Here is a 17376-nt window from a genome sequence, read left to right on the forward strand (position 1 = left end):
CGGAACCCGAGAAAGAATAGCCCATACCCTTGACCTCCTTTCGCCCCCACATCGAACCAAATCACCGAAAGCCTGAAGGAATTTGGGGTGATAAAGGGAGTATTAGTGAATTATTAATCCATACGAATTACGTGAATTTATACGAATAGTGAATAATGCGATGTAAGGGGACAAAACGAAAAAAAATGAATGGGGCTTCGCCCCTATATCGAACCAAGCATCCGTAAATACGAGGAAATTTAGGGTTGCTAAAGGGCTCATTAGTGAGTTATTAATCCACGTAAATAACACGAATTCAGACGAATGGTGAATAATGCGATATGAGAGGGGGCGGGGGGCAAAAGGAAAAATGAATGGGGGAGGCGCAACGCGGCCGTCACTTGTTTTACTGCACTATCGAACCGCTGAGGACGAGCAGCAGACGTCGAGTGTGTGTTGTTATGACTTGACCCCGGAGGATCCTCCGCGCTTCAAATCGACGAAATGGACAGGCGGAAGCTCTCGTAAGACCCCCTCCTCCTCATTTACAGTATCTTTGACCTGGTATTCCTCTCCGTGAGTGTTAAAATGGCCGCCAGGCCCCCGTCTGCGTCCCCCAAAACACCAGAGGGGACGTTGTTGTCATTTTTGTTGTTATTGATTTGCCCCAAGACTTAGCGTATGACTTCCTTTCGATTGACTTTTGGGGGGTTGTGGTGATGTCGACGTCGTCTCCGACGGGTTATTTGTCGTAATTCGCGATACGCGAAGGATTGTGGTTGGGGCTTGGTGTCATTTTTTCGGCTATTGATTCGCTAAAACTTCAGCAACTTCCCTTTGGTTAATTCGAAGTCCGTGATGTCATGGACGTCGTTTTGAATTTGTTTTTAAAAGTCCTTCGAAGGATTGTGACGCTGTCACCTCTCGGGTTTTATCCTTCGTGAGTGGTTTCGTCGGCCCTTCCGGGCAATTTTAAACCCAGGGGCTGACCCACTTAACGAAGGATTCAAGTTGGATTGTATGCATCGTATTGTAATCCTACGATGTCTGTCAGCTGCGGGATTTAAGGTATTCGGTTCGCCGAATTCCTATTAATCAACCGTGTGATTGGCTAGTTTGGTTAGTATCCGTGTTTTTTTTTCATTGGATTAAAAAAAAAAAAAAAATTTTAACCTAATCTATAGCCCTAACATCGCGGGCCTAACGTAGCCCTGTGTCGAATCGCCACGTACAAAATCGGACCTATCCTACCCTAAGCTTGCGTGAAAATTCATTCTCAGTCTCACCTGAGCCTATTTCAGCTTTAAATGTAAGTAAATGGGTTTTCAAAATTTCAGGCTGAATTAGGCCCAGGTTAGGCTCGCCGTGAACCTTCCCTCGGGCTTTGGGTAGGTAACAGTTGTTTGTGGCAGTCTGACATATGTTAGGCTAGCCATATTTGTTTTCATTTCAGTTCACCCTTGATGTCAGGCTAAACCAGTCTGTTTTGTCTGACCGTCGTTAGACTATCTTCAGACGGTGCCTTGGTTCGATCTGTTCGCCTTTTCAAAATTTAGATGACGCCTTGGTTAATCTGGCTAGCCTGGACTTTGCAGTTAAGATGTCGGATAGCTGTAGCCTGTTATCGCTGATGTTGTTTTGCCCGATCTCACGTTCTGACCTACAAGCAGTCTCGTGCACATGTAGAAATAGGGTAGAAAACTTTGCATTTCATATTGACGACTTTTATATAGCAGATGCAGTTGCAAGTGCATTGAAAGGGACAGGATAACCCAGGTCATTGGCGACCTTAGGCATAACCATAATTTTTTTGCTATAGATTCACTGACAGCCAAAGCCCGAGTATACACACCGTATATGAAAGCGTAGGTTTCTATATATGTTAGAAAAAAATAACAAATTACTTCAGAATTTGGTATATTACCATGTGCAACCTGGCAAAATACGGCTATGTAATCTGTAATTTGACCCTAATTATGTATCTCTAATAACCCATTTTCTACCAAAATAGGATAGGCATATTGCCTGCCATTGATTTTTTAGTGTTTGTAACATCTCGCACAAAATAACCAAAACCTCGCCTCAGTGTATTTTCAGTGTCGTAGTTGTCGGCATTAAATTGTTGTCGAGAATGTGACAGGCATAGGCTAGATCTAGGAAGTCTGACGTGTGTCTGTCATTGGAGCAGAAATAATAGTTCTCGTGGACATTTTCGGTGTTCATTATAAAATCTAAGCTTTTAGGATGGACAAAAATTGGGCCGATGTATTTATCTTCCTTGAAAGTGGACATGAAATCTAGCAGTGTTTTTTTTTTAGTGATTGACCCATATGGTTGATTAGTTGTGTCATAGATATTAGTTTAATTAAATGCTTCATAGATAGCTTTGGGTTTTTTTGGGGCCTGTGACCTCCACCCCCACCCCACCCTGTCCCACTCCACCCCACCCCACCCCACCCCATATCCTTACATTGTGTGTGTGCATACCATCGCTGAAGTAGTTTGAAGCAAATGATATCAGTATAAAAAGGCTGTAGGTAGGTGTTTCGGAGTTATTTGTTAGGTTGCAGATACAATATTTTTGCATAAAGCAAGTTTTTAAAAATACTTATTGAAATTTAGCATCAAAATGATTGAGAAAATCTTAAGGAAAGCAATTGTAAAACTTGTAACAGATAATGATACTCTCCTGGTTAACCAACGTGGCTTTGTTCAGCTAGTATATTATACAGCAGACAAGTCGAACAGTGTCTGTAATCAGAATTGTAGCAGCAGACAGTGTACAGTATCCCAGCAGATTAGCTGAACAGTGTCTGTAATCAGAGCTGTAGAATCAGATAGCAAAATCAACACTATCTTGAAAGTGTAAAAGCATTTATCAAGTTGAACAATACAGATATATTGACTTGTAGGGGCTTTACTACCGAATACCCTCTCAGAGAATAGTGAAGTAAACCAATGCTTTAGCATTTGCTAGTCTACCCCCAGAAACCCCTAGTGTAACTGTGCGGTTTACTGAGCCAGTCCTTTGGGAATCAAAGCTAAGTGAAACCTACAAAATCCCATAAGTAATAATATAGCACTGCAATATGCAATAAGTCTAGTAGAAGTCTAATTTACTGTATTTGAAATGCACCCATAAATACTCAACTCACTAATAAGCAAAAGTTATTAGTGAGACAATGCGCAGTGCTAAAACTGTATTTACAGGATCAGTACCTGTACTTGCATGCCACCATAAAAGTGATCCATAGTTACTGCATGTATGTACTTGTACTGTACTCTTTTTTATTACAAGAGAAGTGAATGTAACAACAAAATGAAAAGCAAAGACCAGAATACAGCAATTAAGATTAATGACATTTGCCTGCATAATGTGTTACTGTATTAGGTTGAGTTACCCTTCCCATTCTTTAAGATGTCTTTTTTTTATAGTAAACATGTTTCTTGCTGTTGATTGAATATTGGTGCAGACTCATCAATAGTAGAGTGTATTGTGTTGCATATATTTTTGTACTTAACATTACACGTATGGGGACAAGTCTGACGTTTCCGTTAGTAAAGAGGGTTGGGGTATGGCATCAGAAAAGAAATGACAACGTACTTGCCAGTGTTTCTGATTAGATGAGGGTGTTACGGGGTGACATAATGGAGATGTGAAGAAATCCTCGATCATACTCTGATCGAAGGATTGTTGCTGCTAAAGCCTGTTGTTGGTCAGCAAAGTCAATAAGTACCATTGATCCCATCCCAGACCTGGCTAAATCTGGGCATTATCGGAGTTTGGCAGTGCCTTGGTTATCGACAGAGGTATCCATGTAGGCATTATCATCAGCATTGGCAGTGACGGGTATCTCCTCATCGTATATGTTGTGATACTGAAGACCACTATCATTCTGATGTGATCGCACACTATTATCATCCTTGTTAACGTTACCTCTTGACATTCCAGAAGCATATTTGGAAATCTCAGACCCTGCAAACTTGACTGTAACATCCTCTCCAGCGTTCAGTCCATACCAGCAGCGCTCAGAGGTAGAAGTAGAGATACTCTCCTGGGCTTTAGTTCAATTATAGACCACAAAATTGAGGGGGCTGTTTCAAAGATTACCAGATGGGGACACAGGAACCAGTAGCATGTTAGCTAACATCAGCATTGAAATGTTACTGGGTGGTTGTTCAACTTCCAGACAGGGGTTACTTCCAGGGTGGAATCGATAGGGAGAAAATATTAGATGTGGTAATCAGTAGAAACTATCACATGCAACAACTGCAAGGCTCATTCCCCATGAGTGTCCAAGTCAAGCTGCTTCCCCTGTTTGCTCTTGATTACCACTGCCCCTTTATTCAGGAAACTCCATTGGTATTACCTGTTCACAGCTGGCAAATATATATATATATACATACACATACATACATACATACACGACCATTATCCCTAACCAACTTCTGTTCAGAAGGATAAGCAGTTGCATTGTCATGGAGTAGGAGGGCCTTTACCCACTCTCAAGGAATATCAAACTTCTCTGTTTGCCAGCAAGAAGATTTTGCAGAAATGGTTACAAAACTTGTTTTTAATTTGTTGGCTATAAACCAAACTTTTTAGGATGATAGATCCCAGAAAGCCTATCCCTCATCCAAAAAGAATCTGTTGGCTGCTTTAAGCATACAACCACTGCAGGTTTCAGCTTGAATGTATCTGAGGAGTTAGCATAGCACAAAGCAGACACATTTTGTTTGCTAAACTTTTGGTTTGGTAAACTCTTCTCCAACTCATCAGCTAGAGTATTATTGGGCACAGTCTGGTGAAACCTCGGAGTTTATTGTTGTAAAATAGATTTATGATCTGACAAGCAAATGCTTGTTGACAAATTTCAGATCAATACAGTACATTGCTCCGAAAAGTCCTAAGCTTTATTATGAGTCCTATGGATAGCAAGGCCATAGCAACCAAAGTTTGAATTGAAAGTGCCAACCTTCAGAAGCCTTGAAACGAGTGATGATTTTTAGTTACACAAATCTCTTGGTATCTGTCATCAGTTTGAAGCCAGTGAACTGCTAAAGTGAAGTGTGTAAGTGTCGAGAAGTTCAGAGGAAGGACTGATAAAAGATAATGAAAGGAATTGATACCATGTTAGTAAAGTCATGGGTTGAGGAGTTCCAACAATGAAGTTAGTGTTACTTAGCTCCACAGCTCCACACCAAAGTTAAGAGGAAGAAGAAGAAAGAAGAAGAAGAAGATTCATTATCAACAGTGTCTTGGGGGATGTTATCGTGACTTGACCTACAGCCATTAAGTGACCAACAGAAAAAATCTTGACAGATGTGTTTGTCATAGGTCTTTCATATAAATGCAGACGAAGGTATGAGGAGTTACGTTCATGTTCTTTGTAAGGGCAGGAAGGTGGACATCAGCTGCAACTTCGTGACCCCTGAGTGTTAAGTTGGATGTCCGCATATCAGAGTTATTGCTACAGTTTAGGAAATGAGCCTTAAAAATGCTCTACCTAAGCTAATAGGAAATAGTGTTTTTAGTCACTTCCAATTTGTGTATGATGGCAACTGGAAACAACAGTGTCCCCTCAACTCTCTTTTGAAGAATCTTGGTGGTTCTAAGGTAACCCGTTATGGCTCTCACAGGATGTAGAAGCCAGTCACCCTCACTCTGACTTTGTCCAATATTGGGGTACACACACACACACACACACACACTCTTACCCATGTCAGCTCACCTTATCTGCCACCACCATGTTGTGTTTCCCTTGAGCAAATCATGGAATCAGCATGCCATTGTGATCTTTTGCCCACGTAAGGATGTCTTAGTGCCAGCTGCCACATGCCAACATTGTTTTGCCCACTTTGTTGGGCATTACTCCTTGTTGGACAGAGGTCATATAAAGAACAGAAGAGCATGCTACACTGCACTCATTCCTAGGAGATTGATGTCTTGGATTGCAAAGTCTGAGTGGGTATCTTAACTCCTTTGAGGCATCCATGAACTCCTAACAGGTCTTGGGTAAAAGATGAGAGGGATGCCTGTTCCTGTAGTCTTTCAAACACTCCAAGATCTCTAAGATGTGACCAGGAAAAGAATACACTGCCAGAAATATTTATTCTTATAATAACTCATATAACAATACCATTATGTGTTCAATGCATTCAAATTTGTTGTGGGTGTTTTGGGCAGGAATTAGCTCTTCAAGCCATTTGATTATTGTCTGTCTTCCATTTTAGCAGTTATTTATTGGATATAGGATTGTATTTTTTTCAGTGCCTATGCAGGTTGAATAATCCATTCATCGTTGAGGAGGGGAATAATAGTTTTAACATGAGGTTACAAACCCATGGTTGTTTCTCAAGAGGAAGTATTTTAATGCCTGAGAATGAAGATGTTGGCGGGTGGGGAGATTTGTTTCCGCTTTGACTATCCATACCGTCCAGTGACACTGGTCGGATGAGGTTTTGATATTAACTTTGAATGAATAAAAATATTTTCTCAAAATTTCTCTTGAGCAGGCTCTAACTAGGCAAAACTTGTAATCATAACAGTGAGACATTCAACAACATGAATTCCTTACTCGCCCTGCCCTATGTATCTTAGAGTGCTTGAAAGACTGTAGATTCCATTGGTTTAGCCACCAAATGAGGTGATAAAAACTTATGTAGAAGGGTGAACATAAAAAAAAGGCTGGCTGATTTACAGCTGGCCATTGGCTCATTTAGTTCCTTACGTACCGACACGTGCAAAGGCTTAAAACGAAGAATCAGGTTTTGTATATCCTTCCCCAAGCTAGGATGATGATGCCACTGTTATACATCACTTATTTTTAATAACTATACCAGCCTGGTCTGAATCCACAAATGGAATGGCCTTGTAAATTCTCTCTCTCTCTCTCTCTCTCTCTCTCTCTCTCTCTCTCTCTCTCTCTCTCTCTCTCTCTCTCTCTCTCTCTCTCTCTCTCTCTCATTAGTTCCTCGTTGGGCGAGTCGGTAGAGTTGTGGTCTAGCACTCACTAGTCCCAAGTTTGAGTCTCCAGCCGGCAAATGAAGAATTAGAGGAAAATATTTCTGGTGATAGAAATTCATTTCTCGCTATAATGTGGTTTGGATTCCACAATAAGCTGTAGGTCCCGTTGCTAAGTAACCAATTGGTTCTTAGCCACGTAAAATAAGTCTAATCCTTCGGGCCAGCCCTAGGAGAGCTGTTAATTAGCTCAGTGGTCTGGTAAAACTAAGCTATACTTACTTCTCTCTCTCTCTCTCTCTCTCTCTCTCTCTCTCTCTCTCTCTCTCTCTCTCTCTCTCTCTCTCTCTCTCTCTCTCTCTCTCTCTCTCTCTCTCTGTTGAGGTACTATACGATGTTAGCTATTTTTTATGCCTTCAGTGGGTTCTCACATTACAAAGCATTATTATTGAATCACATGTTGATTATGGTTAATTTACTCTAATAGATGATCTGATTCATGTGATCAATTGATGAAAATTGTTTCTGTGTTTTAGTGGCACCAGATAAAAGAGTTTGATTACATAATTGGAGCTTTGATTCTTCTCATGAGAATAATGCACGATGCAGTACTTTTTATTCGTGTGAATTTGGTGGTTTTTTTAAAGATTTCCCTTGAAATTTTTGCCAATATCAAAATTTCTCAGCTTGTGCCTTATTTGAAAAAAAGTTGTCCAGCAATTGTTTAGCCTGAGGCGTCTGGCATGTTGAGGCAACAGGTCTTGTGAGCATGACTAATCAGAATGAGTTCCTTTCCTCCACCCAGTCACAGGAGGATTGTGTTAGTGTGTGTGTGTGCAAGTGCAGTGAGAGAGTTGATGCTGTGAAGGTTATGGGCATCCGTTTACCAGAGGCTGGAAATGGAATCTGATCCTTTGTTAGATCACAAGTACAGTGCATTTTTTGTTTGTTTGTTTTGGTGTGATTTTTATTTTGCAGCTTTCATTGTTTTTGTTCATGCAATCCCACTGTAAAAGAAGTACAATGTACTTTATACTTTTTCTTTTGTATACTACACGTAAGTTCTGGAACAAGAGAGAGGGAGAAAGCTATTATTTACAGTAAATGTACAATTACCAGTTAAAGGTAAACAAACTTACCTTGAATATGTTGAATAGGGGATGTAAATTTAAAGAAAATCATATAAAATTCAAGTGTTGTGACGTTTTATAGCTTTTTGAATGTAGAATGATTAAGTATTGTTCAGATACATTTGTTTTTAAAAGTGAACAATATTGCCAGAGATAGATATATACCTAGATGAAAATCAGTTTTAGACAACTGTGTTTACAGGTGCCAGATCAGTGAGCATGGTGAAAATGTATACTGTATTGAAATGAATTCATTCCAACTTTGGTTTTCTAAGCATAGCAAATTGAGTGTTCTGAGTGTTTTTGTTTTCCCAGACTTGAATGTGATACTTTGTTAAAGCAGTAATAAGAAACTAGTAAAAAACAAAGATATCTTATGACCTTAACAGTGAGTGGAAGATTGGTACTTTATTGCGTCACATGCAAAAGATAAGACTCGGCTTTTGATAAGAGGTGTGGTTTACATTAAAATAACTGTAGATAACAGGTAGGCAACATGAGCTAGATGATGCCACTGAGAACTGTTGATAGTGGGTAGCACATGTATGAAAAATTTCTTCTGGTGTACGTACATCAGTGCCATTACTTTGATGACTGACATTTTGATTATCAGAGCTGGATGTCATAAAGTTAAAAACCCAGTGGAAATTCTGTTGTAAAGAAGGGATGGTGTAACCACAGCAATATCCATTTCTCCTCATTTTGTTCTAGACAAATTGACATACAAAAGGCTCCTGAAAAGCTCCCCATTAACTACCTAAAGGACTAAAAGATTGACCATGAGTAACTACGTCCTATGGAAAATCATGGTGGTTTTATGACCCTTGACTTCATCTACTTAGCGGCACTATCTTACTGCACCTATTTAATCTAGGCTATTCTAGGGTGAAATGAGGGATTCCTGTAGCTTTAGATGACACTGTTGGAGTAGTGTTTTCTCTGAATATTTTGATACGAAACTATAGTAAAAAGCTGAACTATTTAGCTTTAGTTGGAGGACATTCCTGGGAAGAGAGGGTTCTCCGACGTATCTCTGTCCCTAACCAGATTAAGACGTTGGGAGAGGCTTAGCAAATTTAATAGTACCTTTCAAGTGAATACGTAAACAATGCAGAAAGTGCACCTGGCTGTAATGAAGAAAACGTGTCAATTTTCATTTTGACGTCATGTCCTCTACTGTTATCTTTGCATTGAAATACAATCTGTTGTAGTGGGCTTAAGAGTATTTATAAATCTTTGTATGTGCATTTAAAAATTATGCACTGTACAGTTTGTGAAATATGTTTGTGTTAACAGTTACTCTGTTTTCATGACTAAGCAAATTTCTTATGCGCAGTATGCTTGCAAGCCACTTTACAGTGCTTGTTGTATCTCAGCTCGGTTAATTTTTCATTGGAGTGGATTTCAATATTTTTTATGATCTGAATTGGATTATGTGGCTGATTGCCTTATGTGAGTAAAAGTTTACTAATAGGCTCCATATATGTAAAGTATTTCGAGAGAGGCTTATATTTTCAGAGCTATTCATTATCTTTGCCTTGTTTCAATGTTTTTTATTTTTTTCTTTCTTTTCAGGACGACCGGAGATTCTCTGTATGAGACTTTGGGACTACAGAAGGAGTCTACTACAGAGGAAATCAAAAAGACATATAGGAAATTAGCGTTAAAATATCACCCTGACAAAAATCCTAACAATCCTGAAGCTGCTGAAAAGGTAGGTTATGATGGCTGTGTTCAGTTCCCCGAAACGCTTCGGACAAACTTTTGACAAAATTCTTGATAAGTATCTGTGGTAACTGAAGTCCAAACCCTTTGAATGTTAGGCTGGCCTAATTGCAGTCTATTGGTGATGAATGTATCACCCAGGAACCAGGTGTATATATTTCTCATCGTTGTGAAACAGTGAAGAAATCTCACATGAAGGCAAGGGAGTCTTCTTTGCAAGAGTTTGAGCCCAGTCTTCAAGGGGGTTACTGATCTGCTGCTACAAGGAATTGTCTTGCTCAATTCCTGCACTGGTCATGGTTCAGGTTCCTGGTCAGGTCACTATACCAGCAAGTCAAGTGGTTATGGCTCTTGTTGGCATGGTATGTGATTGCATCGTAAGCGGGGTTTTAGCTGGCCACATCTAACCTGACCTGGAACATCTGGGGTTGGTGGCTGCAGTTGCATATTTCCTCTTCTGCAACTTGGTGTCAAATGCTGTAGTCATGGTCATGACTTGTCTGGCCTGCTATGTTTGGGCTTTGGTGGTCATGGTCGTGGCTGTATCTTCCTTTGCTGTCTTTAATTCCTGACAGTGAGATTATGGTTGTAGCTTTCTAGCTAATGATTTCTGGTGGCTGGCCTGTCTGGCAATTTGTTGAGTATGTGGTCATGGTCATGGCTGTGCTGGTTAGAAAGCAGAACATGCTATCTGATTCCTGTCTGGTCCCATAAATAATCCATTACATGGTTTTTTGTTTTGACTTATGTCCCTGGTGCAATCTAGATCTTGATGTGTGTTTGTACTGTGCCTGAACAGTTGCCCCATGCTCTTGCCTTCACTAGGCTCTTCTTTTGTAGTTAACAAGTTAGCCAAGGATTTCATACACTCCTTCAGGGTCTCGCATAGTGTTCCCTGTGGTTGGCAGATTGACTTCTCTTTGCTTCGTGACTATCAAAGGTCCTGGCATAGTCATATGTCTGGGTCCTGGAAGAGGAAATATTAGAGTCAAGCCTGGGCTTGGCTGCTCTGGTCTGCAGTGCTGCGGATATCTGAAGTTGAGGGCTTTGAAAGAGGCACAGAAGCTTTAGCTGTCGCAGGTTTTGCTGCATATGCTTCAGGAGATTGGTGATTAGGTATTTCTCCCTTTCTGCATTGTCCTCTAGCCTTTAGCAAAGGCAGGGTCTTATTGGTGGGCAAGTAGAATTTGGCTGTATGAGAAGAAAGTTCTGGTTTCACACATGGTCAGCTTGGTGTCACATCATGAGAGCTGGGTCCTTCCTAGACTAGCACTGACAAAAACTAAAGCTAAAGAATCTAATGGTAAAAAGAAAGATTTGACTGCTGCAGCATTTCTTGCTCATCTAGATTGGTGGATCTTTTGTGAAGGAAACTGTTCCACTGGTCAAGTGTCGAATCCTTGCATATTGAACAGATGAGTTCTAGGGTAAACACCTGCCTGCAATAGCCAGTACACAGTGTGGGGTGTTGTCAGAGTTAGACACATATGTGTGGCATGGTTTACCTGGCAATCCTTAACAAGTTTGCTATGACTTTTGAAAGACAAAAATGGTTCATGAAGTTAACACAAATGAAGGCTTAACAAACATTTGTTATTGAACTAGCACTTGCCAAAGGAAGGATCATACAGTAAAGAAGATGAAAAGATGAAAAAGGAAAAAATAAGTATTTGGAAAAACATTCTTGATAACCGCTAGTCAGAAAGACCTTGTTGGAATTCCTATCAAGAAGATGTAACCAGTTCATTTAGAAAACTGGAATCACTAAAGGAAAAGAAGAGTATGAAACCTGAGAGGAAATTTTAAATATGGCTTTAATCTTTGATTTGAAGGCAGTCTGTCAGGAGAATCCAATGTTTTCCACTGTTCTGTTTATTAGACAAAACACTGTAGTGTATGTGTGTGACATTTGAAGATCACCATTGTGGGTTTTATATTTGTGATTAGTCTGTGGTAAAACAAATTGGTTGCTGAAATATATTCCTGTAAATTTTACCACAGAACCCAATTGTAGTAACATGATTTTATAATTTATACGTTAGATGATTTTTTTGTCGATCAGATATATAGAAAAATTAAATACTGTATACATAAACATCTGATCAGAGACAGCATCTTACCTTAGTGCCATTTTCCTGTTTGTAGGACCTCTGCTCATGAGGGAAATGGCATGTCACTTGGAATACCTTTACAATCCTTGAGTGGGTTAGGAACCTTGGTGTTAAGAAACCTAAACTAGGTTTTTGTGTTCATGCCCAAATTTTATCCCTGTTGCCCCATCCCCTGTCTGTATTTTGGTACTGCATCATCTTTTGGGACAAAAAGGTCAGAATTAAGGTTATGCATGTCTCAGAGAGTAATTTTTTCTCAGAAAGGACGAGGTCCGTGAGGATTGTACATAGTGTCTAAAACCTTTTGACCAGGTTTTATTAGAAGCATCCAAAACTAATGCCACTTGATCAGCCAGTGGTATGCATAGCCTCCTGCCACAAGAGCATCACTCACTGGCCCCTTTATTCGTTTATGCTGTGGCCTTTGAAGGAAGCCAATTAACAAGTCCTGTTTTGATCTTCATCTTTTATTTTGATCATCTTTATGTCTTAACCTTTCTCTCTTTGGGCGTATGAATCTTGTGACAGGTACCATCTTAGGCAATTTTTCCATTGATTAGCATTACCTCTCTCTAAGTCTTTCCAAGTAATAAGAACATTTATCGAGATTGTTACCTTAGACTGTGATAATATGGGGCAAGGGGCACAATGCTTTATCTTTGCTCTGCAACATTGGTGTAATAGAGTACCTTTGTGGTTTTAAAATATCCAATTAATGACCTTGAACTGAATATGGTTATAGCAAAAAGAGTGGTTCTTGTTTATGCCTCATTTTTTAAACTTATCTCTGTTCCTAAAACATTTGAGTTATACTGTTAGTCACAATTTTAATGTGGTTAATGTTAGGGGTATTGTCTGTGGTAAGAACTAAATGTTTTCTATGCATGTACATGATCATTTTATATGCGTAATATGTATCTGTACTTTAGTTGAAGTGTATATTTTGCTTTTCAGTTTAAAGAAATAAATTATGCTCATGGTATTCTAAGCGATTCCACGAAGAGAAACATATATGACAACTATGGCTCACTTGGTCTGTACATTGCGGAGCAGTTTGGTGAAGAAAATGTCAACACATACTTCCTAGTAAACTCTGGATGGTGCAAAGTGAGTATGATTGTTGCTATTGCAAGTTTATGGTAATTACAGGATTATACTGGGAAGGGTCTTTTGAAACTTTTATTTACTCTTTATCTAGTAATTTGGGGTGACTTTGAAAAAAATAAGATTATACATTTTGTAGACACTGACTTTGTTAACCAAGCTCTATCTCACGTGCCATTAATACTCTTGATTTATTTTCCATTTTGTAGGTACTTCCGCCTCACAAATAAATTCACATTTGGTATATTGTAGTCAGATATTAAGAGGACTGTATACAGTATATGGAAACTTTGTAACACCATGATAGGACAGTGAAATTTCCAAAGTACCTCCTGAGACTGGGGTCGAGATCCAGATGCCTTACAATGAGTATTGATAGGTTAACAGAATTGGTTCATAAATAAGGAATGTTTCCTTGGCATAAGTTTGGTGTTAAGAGATCACTGATCCATATTTCTAGATATATGCTAGGTTTCTCAAAAGATTAGCTCAGTAGATGAGAAATAACAAATGAAGAATGGAAACACTGATGTTAGACAGTGGGTAGGAAGAAACTAAAGGTAGTAGATAAAAAGTAAAACGGAGTGCAAAATGTAGCGTGAAAGGACATTCCAAAGAACTTTCTGAAAGTAATATCTACAGTGGGCCATGCTGAGGCACAGTATAGAGCTTGTGAAGCTCTCAGCTTCACTTGATTGTTGGATGCTTTCCAGTTACGACATCATAAATATCAAGCTTTTGCAGAACAAAAACCTTTTTATTGAGACGGTGTTTCAAATTAATTTGAGAATATTTACATGGACAACTAAATGTTCTTCATCGTCTTTCAGTTTGTGATTCCTCTTGATACAAGGGCTCTTTGTATTCATAAACAAATATTTTTGTGTTACTTTGTCAAGTGATGCTTTACTTTTATGAACATTTTTCCTGTCCTTATTGAGGTTGAATATAGTATTAGGCCATAAACTAGTTTCATGGGATTAAACTAAATCGCAGATTGTGTATTTAGTAATTAGTATAATTTTATGGATATTAAATTAAAAACTTATTCATTTTATAGTAAGTTAATTTTATGTATAGGCAGTCATTGGATACATCTTGGGTGATGGGAGGGTCAGCCTAATCCCTACACAAAGTCTGAATGATAGAAAAAATGTCAAAGAAGTTACTGAAAAATGCTTACACAGGTAGTCCCTGGTTAACGTCGGGCTCGGTTAATGGCGAACCAGTTTTATGGTGCTTGTCTAGCAATGAAAATCGGCAATTTTTGGCCCCGAAAATCGCTGATTTCCGCTTATCGGCGCCAATAATTGGGTGTTGGCGCTGATACATACCTAACAGAGGCGCCGATAACCGAAAATCAGCGCTTTTCGGCGCCGAAAAGGCGCTGGAAATCGCCGATTTTCGGTTTGTGGCGATTTTCGTTTGTCATCACACCCCCAGAAAGGAACCCCCGCCAATAACCGAGGACTGCCTGTAATTTAAACATATGATCTTATGCTGCTAGAAATAGTTTACCATGAAATGCATTCTCACCATCTGTTCCCTTTGCAGGCGCTGTTCCTGTTTTGTGGAATCATCACTGGATGCTATTTGTGTTGCTGCTTCTGCTGTTGCTGTAACTTCTGCTGTGGTAAATGCAAGCCTAGACCACCAGATGAAACTGGGGACTATCACAACTTGAATGTAAGTACAAGCGCCCTCTGCTTTATCTCTTTTTTTTACTCATAGACTAGAAGCAGTTAGCTTTTAATTTTATGGGCAGGATTGTGTTTGTTGAAAAGACTTAATAATTGATATAGCTGTGTACTGTGATGAAAGATAGATGCTTCCTCTGAAATGAAATAGAATTTTAGTACTGGTAGTGTAGTTTACATATATCTTGTTGCAAATTAGCATTGTTGCAGATTAGCACCCAGAAGGGTAAATAAGCTGTTAGTAAGACATTCAAGGTAAAGTGGAAAAAATTATTGCAGGAAGCTAGGTAGGATAATTTCAGTATTTGATGGACTGTATAACTAGGATATACCATTCAGATATCCAAGGTTGAATATTTTAATTATGTTCATATTAGCAGGTTGAACACTTTTTGTGATATATGTTGTATGGTCTGCTAGTAAAAGACATTTATTTGTGCCATGTGGAGCTTCGGATATTCGAGGACAAAGTTTAATTTGGGTTGTTTGTAGGATTGTATAGGGTGTTAATAATTTTATCAGGTAATGAAAAGTAGTTCCGATACAGAAGGCTGTCCATAGTTCATGTAGGTAGATAAAGGTAGCAGGTTGGAAAAAAAATGTGAACTGACCTTTTATATATATATATATATATATATAATCTGTGCAGTATTGCTAAAAAATATTACCTGAAGATGTTAGTGGGTCTGGATATATGTCATAAAAATGTGAACAAAGGTATAAAGTGCAAGTTAGTAAAAAAGAATTTCTTGGAAGTTTTAAAGGTATATGTCAACGATATCTTGTATGTCAAGTTTGTAAGGCCAGTGTGTCGAGCATGTCATGCTTATTCACATCGTACTCATGCCCAGTTATGTGTTTTAGCACAGTTTTAATTCAAGAATCTTTAACAGGACTTAAGTAATCACAGTTGAAAGGATCCTGCTCATAAAATCTGCCTTGACATCATTATTTGCTGTAAGGAAAGATAACATCCACACTTTATGTATCACATTATTGTCACAGTAAATAAGTTTTTAGTGCATTGACTTTTTCCTTTTGTTAAATTAAAAGTGAGGGAATGAAATCCATAATGAATGCTTGGGTTGCCAGATTTCACAAATTATTTTGCTGTGTCAAGATATACTCAGTAAATTATATTACTGTATAGTTTTCCAAGGCTGTTTGTGTTTTTTGTCTGTTCGTCAATTTGAGGAGAGTGCAGCTTAGATTAAATCTTGATTGTGTTGAAGAATTTATAGCTTCATTACTTACACATTTGCAGACGGGGGCAGAGGATTTGGTAAGAATCCATTAAATACTGTATAGTAATGCATGGTTAATGTTGACTAACAATTTCTGTTGTCACGTACGGTCTTCTAAACTTGACATCGATGTGGCTGTTTTAATACAGTAATTGTTTATCATCAGTGTATGTATCATAAGTGTGTGCACTTTTTTTTTTATTCAGTAATATTCTACACAGGCCTATTTTGCCGCAAATGTAAGGGGCAGGAACTGATATCAAATTTTAAAGTGAATATTTGCACCTTTTAGCAGAACTTACTCCTTACTCAGTTGTGAGTAGTTGTAATATCTCTTATTGATTGGAGTCAGTGAGAATTTAGGTGACATATTTGTGTAGATAAATTGAATATTATTGCTGTACCAGATGCTGTATTATGATGTTCATATTGCTTGTTGTTTTAAATCTCCCTGAAAGTAGAAAAATTAGCGCAAAGAAAGAGCTGTAGATAATTATTTTTGAAACCTTGTTGCTTTAATTCCTTTATCATCTGATGAGAATAATTAAGTAGATTTTAATGTATAGTGGCTTCCCAGAAAATACCTCAAAAGAATTGCAGTTCATGTAAAGTAGGCTATTTCAAGGTGCATCTTGTGATTTTAACGTGCTTTTATTCCCTACAAGAACTATTTAGACTTATTTTGAAATTTGCATTGTGTATTTAAACTTTATCAATTAGAGAGCTCAAGAATATTTGGATGTTTTTATTTCAAGATCAAAAAATCATGAAAAAAATCACCTGAAAAAAATCACCCATTTCATGAAAACAAGTCATTTGATCATCGCAGCACATGGTGCCCAACTGTAGCAATTTGATTGTCACTGACTCATAAAGTGCCTTCAGTTCATGATCACAAGCACTTACAGCTGTATTAGGGAGAGATATGCACTTTGGGCCTCACTGCACACAGCACCAGTAGATAAAAGTAGTTTGCACCAGCAGTGATTTTGTTTTTATCGTAAAAGTTTCAGAGAATTAAAAATTTCAGGGAATGTGGTTTGCTGGTACTCCAGCACTAGAGGGATTTTATTTTTGTGTAACGTGATGTTTGTGATCAATTGATGTCTTTAGAATTCAAGTTGTGTAGAACTGGTATATTTTGTCAATGCTAAAATAGACAGATGTTGAAGTTTATGTTTAGGTGTTAAAGTTCGACAGTGTTGTGTGACAAGATTTCAGTATCAGAATTCAGACATCCATAATGTGTGGTGTTAGTTCATATGAAATTTTCTGATTTCATTAGGAAGAAGGCGTTGTCATCTATATGGTAAGATAACACATTGAAAGAACCTAAGAAGCATCTTCATCTTTTCCCATTTGGCAATTAAGTGGAACGTTTCCACGTATACTTGTTATGCTATTTCTATGTGGATGTGGACT

General features: G+C 38.4%; 1 protein-coding gene across 12 annotated transcripts in view; it reads left to right on the forward strand.

The window, feature by feature from the left end:
* The first annotated feature begins 354 nt into the window (after nucleotides 1–354).
* The window catches only part of Csp (Cysteine string protein), a 50269-nt gene continuing 33247 nt past the window's right edge, over nucleotides 355–17376 (forward strand). For 4 of the 12 annotated variants that reach the window (XR_010857713.1, XM_067130839.1, XM_067130832.1 and 1 more), the window contains exons 1-5: nucleotides 7709–7871; nucleotides 9649–9787; nucleotides 12864–13016; nucleotides 14568–14699; nucleotides 15975–15992. Coding sequence is in view for 8 of the 12 variants with exons in the window: in XM_067130839.1 (XP_066986940.1) it covers nucleotides 7843–7871; nucleotides 9649–9787; nucleotides 12864–13016; nucleotides 14568–14699; nucleotides 15975–15992 (471 nt within the window). In the remaining 4 variants the exon portion in view is untranslated. Of the gene's footprint in view, nucleotides 504–7708; nucleotides 7872–9648; nucleotides 9788–12863; nucleotides 13017–14567; nucleotides 14700–15974; nucleotides 15993–17376 lie in introns of those variants that run through there. The other 8 variants (XR_010857714.1, XM_067130833.1, XM_067130837.1 and 5 more) reach the window with 4 other exon arrangements.

The sequence above is a fragment of the Macrobrachium rosenbergii genome, chromosome 29 (assembly GCF_040412425.1).
Source record: "Macrobrachium rosenbergii isolate ZJJX-2024 chromosome 29, ASM4041242v1, whole genome shotgun sequence".
In the NCBI taxonomy this organism is placed as follows: domain Eukaryota; kingdom Metazoa; phylum Arthropoda; class Malacostraca; order Decapoda; family Palaemonidae; genus Macrobrachium; species Macrobrachium rosenbergii.